This window comes from Mus caroli, chromosome 11, assembly GCF_900094665.2.
Source record: "Mus caroli chromosome 11, CAROLI_EIJ_v1.1, whole genome shotgun sequence".
Classification (NCBI taxonomy): Eukaryota; Metazoa; Chordata; class Mammalia; order Rodentia; family Muridae; genus Mus; species Mus caroli.
The window spans coordinates 79,337,405-79,345,272 of record NC_034580.1 but is presented as its reverse complement, the minus strand read 5'-3'; the positions used below and the strand labels follow the sequence as shown (position 1 = coordinate 79,345,272).

The 7,868-nt window shown below is 43.0% G+C and overlaps 1 protein-coding gene across 1 annotated transcript in view; it reads left to right on the top strand.

Annotated features, from left to right (window-relative positions):
- Positions 1-7,868, top strand: part of Tada2a (transcriptional adaptor 2A) — a 50,333-nt gene that overhangs the window by 25,229 nt on the left and 17,236 nt on the right. The window contains exons 7-8 of the mRNA XM_021176615.2: positions 300-388; positions 1,459-1,531. Coding sequence (XP_021032274.1) covers positions 300-388; positions 1,459-1,531 — 162 coding nt within the window. The remainder of the gene's footprint in view (positions 1-299; positions 389-1,458; positions 1,532-7,868) is intronic.

The following is a 7,868-nucleotide window of genomic DNA, read 5'->3' as shown; positions in this document are numbered from 1 at the left end:
TTGTGAGTCCTTTTTCTCAAAGAAATCTGTTTGAGACGTGGTACCCTACCCCTGTAACCTCGTACTCAGCTTCATAGTGATACCCTGCCTTTGAACACTTTGGCCTTGAGCTCAGCTGTGTAGCCGAATGTGACCTTGATCTGATCCTTCTGCTTTTGACTCTTGGCTTGATGCTAGGATTACAGGCATATGACATTGTGCCCTGAGGAATTCTGGGTTGCTTGTTTGTTTGTTTTTAAATCCAAAATATGAAGCCATTTATTTGACATTTTCATGCTAATGTTTTCTGTTTGTTCCAGCCGCAGATGACCCTCCCCGGCCTGCCTTTGACTCGTTGCTGTCTCGGGACATGGCGGGCTACATGCCAGCGCGGGCAGATTTCATTGAGGTAACAGACATGTGTTTTAGCACACGATAAGGAAAATCTTACAAGGTTATTATCTCTTCCTAAAGGAAGAGTAGGGTTTCCCGGCCTGTGAAGTGGCGCTTGCTTGTTCCTTTTCCCCCTCTGTGAGCACTCTGACCTGCTTAGCACTGACAGTTCTGAGGGAGGACCGACCTCTTAGGGTATAGTGGTGCTGCTCCCACCGATTTCATAGGTGGGAAATGTCTGTAGTTGTCATTCCACAGTGAGGGGCTTTTAAAGGTTGACAAGCCAAGGACCAGGTTACATTTTAAGCTTTTTCGGTTGTAAAGTTCCTATTGCAGCCAGACTTTAATGTTGTTATTATTTGAAAGTAGCCTGAGGTTGTACTGTGAAAACCTGTCTCAAACAAACAAACAGACAAACAAACAAAGCATAGATAATATATAAACAAAACAAATAGACACAGCTGTCTTCCAACAAAAGTTTATTTCCCAGGCTGAGGGCTGGGTGATGGTTGTATATGCATATGTCCATTCAAACTATGTTCCTTACTTAGCCATGGAATTAAAGAAAAATGTGGAAGTGATGTCAAGCTCTAACTTGCTATCTGAAGTCATCTGCAGTGCTCTTGGAGATAGAGGTGTCAAACTAGAGCCCAGCCTGCCATACCCAGGTGGGCGTTTTGTTCACAGCAGTGGGAGTGCATAGCCACCCCATAGTCTTCCTCTGCTGGAAGCTGTCTTTGAATAGACTGCTCTGATCTTATTGTAGCGTATAAGTCATATTAGGACTAAACAGATCCCTCAAAAGCTAGTAAACGGAAAATGAATTCATGCAGAGTACCTGAAGGCCTAATCGAAGATTCTCTTTGGAATGAACAAACTATTAAACATTTTTAAACAATAGGCTTGGCTTTACTCTTAGTATTGTGGTATCCCAGCACTCTTTTTCTGTAACTTTCCCTTAGACCAGTATCTTTGCCTTTTATCCCATTTAGTACTTAGCAGATATTTCTCTTTGCATCTGAAGCATGGCTATAGTAAAACTCAAAACTGATGGCTTTCGGTGTTTTTCTCTCTCTCCTCTAACAGGAGTTTGACAATTATGCAGAATGGGATTTAAGAGACATTGATTTTGTTGAAGACGACTCGGACATCTTACATGGTAACATTTATTTTATCAGAGGCTTGTTGAATACAAGTATTGATGACACTGCTGGATGCTGAGATATAAGGATTAATAGAACATGTACTCTGCCCTTAGCAAATTCAGAACTTAGTGGTTGGACTAGTGACATGGCTCAGTGGTAGAGTTTGCCCTAGGCCCAGGGTTGGATTCAGGCACTACAGAAAACCAAAATCTAGTTAAGTTGCTGAATGTACCTTCTTGCCAAGCTTTGGCCTGTCTGACTTGTGATGATAGTAAGAATATAGAACACATAATAGAACTTGGGAAATATCCGGGTAGTTGATTAATAACCCTTGTCTCTTTAGGGAAATAGTACACAGACCTTGGATTTCAATTGTAACTGCAGATACTGTCATTTGTTAACACACAGGAAATGGTCAAGAGTGTATTTAGACCAAAATTGGGAGTTCTTATTTCTCAGAACTGTTGATTTTAAATTACATTATTGTTATGATTTAGGTGTACATTTGTGCTCGTGCGTGTATGCCTGTACACATATATCTGGAGGTCAGATGGCAACCTTAGGAGTCATTCTTCAGCTGCTGCCCTATCTTTTTCTTGAGACAACCTCTCACTCTAGCCAGAACTTGCCAGGTAGACTAGACTAGATGCAGAGTGAGCCCTGGGGATGTGGCTGCCTCCAGCTCCCCGAGAATTATAAGTATGTGCCACCAAGCCCAGCCTTTCTTTCAAGTGGGTTCAGGTTAAGAGCTTTACCAACTGAACTGTATCCCCAGCCCTGCTTCCCATGTTAGAAATGGAGACAGCGTTTTACAAAGCCTAGGATATAGCCTACAAGTCCCAAACTTGCCGACATAGCCTAGGACATAGCCTACAAGTCCCAAACTTGCCTTATAGCCAAGGATAGTTTTGGGNTNGTTTTTTTTTTTTTTTTTTTTTTGGTTTTTCCAGACAGGGTTTCTCTATGTAGCCCTGGTTGTCCTGGAACTCACTCTGTAGACCAGGCTAGCCTCGAACTCAGAAATCNGCCTNCCTCTGCCTCCCAAGTGCTGGGGTTAAAGGCGTGTGCTACCACCGCCCAGCTTTTTTGTTTGTTTGTTTGTTTGGTTGGTTGGTTTTTTTTGTTTTTGGCAAGGATAGTTTTGAACTCCTGATTCTATGTCCAGCTCCTGGGTGCTGCATTTACTGGGATGTGTCACTTTCCTCCACACTGGAGACTGAATGTTGTAAACTGTATGATACACAGATAACTGCTCTTAAAGAGACTATTTGAGAAGCACTGGAGATCAAGGGTGTGTCTTCCTGGCAGCACACCGGGGGTACCTTGTTTATGGCTCTGAGCTCTTGAGTAGCCTTTGTGACAGCATAGCCATGGCTGACACATGTTGTCCCCAGCAATCTCTCAGAACAACAAGTAAAGTAGTCTAAGAGCCCAAGAAACTCAGGAAGGAACAAGAAGGAACGTTTAAGCATACCTGGCACACGGAGGGGCACAGATTGGTGGGAATCAGGACATTGATTCAAGCTTGGGTTTGCTTCTGAGTCACTGTGGAATCCTGGGCAAGTCCTTGGAGTCCTGTTTCTTTGTGTCCCATATCAGTGAAGAATGACACCAATTAGTCAGGGTGTACATGTGTGCAGTGGATGACGGTGTGCAATGCAGGCTGGTGTTATTATTCCATACCACTGTACTTCTAATACAGCTGGGCATTAGCAACATTCCTTTCAGACTCCCTCACCCATAATACTGAAAGGAATTTGGGCTGATGCCAACAAGCTTTCTTTGTGTCACCCAAAGATTTGTGTTGATTCATGGAATTTACCCAGTAAAGTCAGCTTTGTAGTCTATTATAGAGTCATGGGTGCAATAGAGTGATAGTTAATTACATTCCAAGTATACCAGAAGGTTCCTAACATGGGGAAACGCGTGTCCCGTATAGCAATGTCTGAGGAAAATAAGGAAGTTCTGCAGTCTCGTAAGTGTACTGTCTCCTACCTTGTTGACATAAGCTATTGCTGGATCAGAAAGAAACAAGAGGACTCATTAAGTCTCAGGTCTTGTGACACTGAGATTTCCAGGCAGGTGCTTAGTGAGCCGGCCCACTAGGCTCACCTCTTTTCATCTGCGAAAAAAATCTCTCTAAATATGTGGACAACCCCTTTCTTAAAATGTCCCAGGGTCCTAAGCTTATGGGTGGATCGTCTTTCTGGTTATTGTCCCATAACCCAGGGAAGTGAAGGCACCAGGCACTGTGGGCTGAGTCAGGGTTTGCAAGGCTTCTCAGGGTTATATGCTAGCATAGTTTGTGCTCCCTCTGGCTGGTTGGTTTCAGACTAACTCTGTCGCCAAGGCTGACTTCTTAGAACTTGCCCTGTGGATCAGGCTGTCCTGGAATCCTGCTGTGTCCGTCTGCTTTCACGCACTGATACTTCATTCATGTGCCACCATGCCAAACATGCATGCCGTCTCTCTGTGAAACTTCACTTCATCGAGGCTCCTCTGCCAGCCATGGGCCCCCTTTATTCTCCACAGTGTATTTCTTCTATTTAAATTCCCAGCTTTTAGACCTTTAACTGTATACCAGAGGTCCAGCAGTTCTTTCTGCATTCACTTGTTACTGTCTCTCATTTTATAGAAACCAGTTGTATATGCATAGATAGAAATGCTATAATAATACTAACATTAATACTACGATTAATAGCTAAAGTATTAGGGGGGGTATGGGGGACTTTTGGGATAGCATTGGAAATGTAATTGAGGAAAATACGTAATAAAAAAATAAATTAAAAAAATTTTTTAAAAAAAGGGAAAAAAATAGCTAAGGTATTTTTCATTTACTGTTTGCCAGGTGCCATTTTAAGTCCTTCACATGTATGATTTTTTTTTCTATTGGAACAGGGTCTTGCTATGTAACCCAAGCTGCTCTCAAACTCTTTTTTTCTGCTTTAGCCTACTGCATGGCTTATGGGTATGCACCACTTCCCTTAGCTCTGTGAAGTCATCTAATACTTTCAAGACCCTATGAGTTGAGAGTTAGCATTATTTTGGCTTTACAGATGGAGAAACTAGAAAGGTCAAGTACTTGCCTGCTATATACAGGCAGCAAGGAGCAGAACCATTCTCAAGTCTGTCCTTAGCATTGTACAGTACCATCAAGATTTTGTTGGTTTTGAGGGTGTTTTGTGGGGGTAATGTTTATTTAGTTCTATGTGTATGGTATGTGTGTGCATGTGTGTATGCCATGACACTAATATGGAGGTCAGAGGACAACTTGTAGGAGTTTGCTGTCTTCTTCCACCATGTGAACTTCAGGGATCAAAGTCAGATTGTCTGGTTTGGTGGTATGTCTTTATTACTGAACCATCTCAGTGGCCCCTCTTTTTGTTTGTTTGTTTGGGTTATGGTTTTACACTGTAGCGTAAGTTAGCCTCAAACTTATACCTGTTCTTCTGTGATGGCCTTCCGAGTGCTGGGATTAGAGGCGAGAGCCAGTACACCTACGACACCCATCCTTAATATTTTTGTTGCTGTTTCTTTCCTTGGCTCACATTTGTAACCTTATGTAGCTGCACCACGTGGAGAAGTGGGAATAGACAATGTTCTCTTTTTACATTAAAAGAGAGATGTAAAGTTAAGTAATTTGCCTCTGGCTTCCTAATAACTGACTTTAATCATTAGGTTACATAGTTTTCATTTGTAGAATTATTTTTGTGCATCTTGGCCAAAAGCTTACGGTAGCAAATAACTATTTTGTTTTGTTTTATTTTTCAAGACAGGGCTTCTCTCTGTGTCCCTGGATGTCCTTGAACTCAATCTGTAGACTAGGCTGGTCTGGAACTCGGAGATCCACCTCCCTTTGCTTCCCAAGTGCTTGCATTAAAGATGTGTATCAGCACGCCTGGCCTTATTTTATTATGTTTTTTTTTTTAACTATTTATATGTATGTATGTGCATGAGAAGGCCAGAGGAAGATGTCAGATGTCTTCCTTTATCACATTAGTCAGGGTTCCCCAGAGTCATAGACTTATGGAATGTTTCTATATATTAAGGGAATTTATTGTGATGACTTACAGGCTGCAGTCCAACTAACCCAGCAATGGGCAGCTGTGAATAGGAAGTCCCAAGAGGCTAGTTGTCTCAGCTGGTCTTCTGTATAAGCTGGGTTCCTAAAGAAGTAGGTTCCAACAGATATGCTGGCAAGAAAGTGCAAGAAGGTAAAGAAGAGTGAGCCTTCCTTCTTCCAATATCCATAGACAGGCCTCCAGCTGAAGCTGTGGCCCAGGGGTCTGTACTACTATGCCTAGATTTGGAGCTTGCTTTTTCCCAGGCTGCCCTTGAACCCAGAGATCTGCTTGCTGCAGTCTCCTGGGATTAAAGATGTGTACTACCTTGCCTGGGCCTAATCTTTTCATGGCCACTATGTCAAGATCTAGGTCAGAAGCCTGAGTCTTCCAGCCCCAAGATCTGGATCACAGGTGTGCCCTCCATTTCTGGATTGTAGTTCATTCCAAATGTAGTCAAGTTGACAACCAGGAAGTGCCATCACAACTATCCACATCTTCTGAGACAGCATCTCTCACTGAACCTGAAACTCCTCTTTTTGGCTAGACTGACGGGTCAGCAAGCCCCCAGGATCTGTCCATCTCTGTCCTCCAGCTGGGGTTGCAGGCACTTACAGCCCGGCCCAGCTTTTGAAAGATTTGAACTCAGTGTTTTGCTTTTGTAGCAATCACTCATGCCCACTGAGCCAGCTTCCTAACCCCTTGATTTTTTGAGGGGGGCAGGGGAAGCATACAGCTTTAATCCATTTTACACTCATTTTATAGGAATAAAGACTCAGGAGGCAGAGACAGGAGGATCTCAGAGTTTGAGGTCCAGGACAGCCAGGACTATATAGAGATCTTACCTCAAAAACCACCATCAAGAGCTTTTTATTTTTTAAAATGATGTTTATTTGTGTGTGTGCAGCTATGTCCACATGAGTGCAGGTGCCTATAGAGGCTAGAGATGTCGCTTTCCCCAGAGCGTGAGTTACAAGTCATTTTGAGCTATATGGGTGCTAGGAACGGAAACCATAATCCTCTGCAAGAGCTCATGACCACTGAGCCATCTCTCCAGTCTCACTCAGCTGAGAATGACCTTGAACCTGACCCTCCTACCTCAACCTCCCAAGGATGGGATTTCAGCTGTGGCTCGAGTTTTGCTTCTTATGATTGCCTGTTTGTGACCCTGCATTGAGGATTTTGATTGGCCTCTCTGCAGTTAAATTCTCCCAGTTGATTTTCTTGCCAAGCAAGCAGTAAGTGCCTTCTGTCAAGAAAACAGAAACATGTTGCTAGCTATTTTGAACAATGTTAGAAATACATTGCAGTGGGAAGGAGCTGCCTCTGTCTTCTGCCCACTTCTTAAAATATTTTAAGGCCAGCCATTTGGAAACTATCAGTCCCCAGTGTAATCAGAGGGCGACTGTTCTTCCCCCAAAGCTGAAATTCCAGGACCTTGTGTCAGTGGGTAGATTCTGGGTGATTCTATTTAGTGGTCTCCGGCAACTCGTGCAGGTCCTCAGAGGTTTCACAGCGTGCCTTCTCCTTCCCATCCTGCTCTGCACCTCCCTGGGTTGTCATGCTGTTAAGATCTTGCAGTTTTTGCTGCTGAGTGTGTTTTATAAGAAAGGGGGTCGTTTCCAATACTAATTCTTCTCTGGGAGAATGCCAGCTCTCCTCCCATTGCGGCTGTTTCTTCCCTTGTTGCCTGGAGCCAATGGCACTGAAATGATCAGGCAGTAGAACCAGTGGTTAGCAGTATTTATTTATAGATTATTTTTGTAGTACAGTCCCAAGGTTACTTCTGTTTTAATTTAGTCATTCCTACACAAGTCTCAGGAAACAACAAAGTAAAATTAGCGTTTTATAAAATTACAGAAATGTCTCTCAAAATTATCTCTAATTTGCACTGTCTAAGATCTCCAAGATACTTCTCTTCTATAAAATGTATCTAAGTGGATAGATATTGAAGGATTTAAAGGACCTAAATGTGGGTATTTCCATATGACAACTTTTGTTCTTCTGTTTGGTGGTGTTTCTTCTCAGTCCTTCCATTGTCATAAGTGGTTACACTGTATGTCAGAGACTTGTTCCCTTCCCCTTTCCACAGCCTGCCCACCAACCAGCTGTTAAACAAAGGCAGGGTGTGGATTTACCTGTGGTATCAGGACTCTCAAATCAAGAAATGTTTTGTTCTTTTTGTTTTGTTTTGTTTTGTTTTTTCGAGACAGGGTTTCTCTGTATAGCCCTGGCTGTCCTGGAACTCACTTTGTAGACCAGGCTGGCCTCGAACTCAGAAATCTGCCTG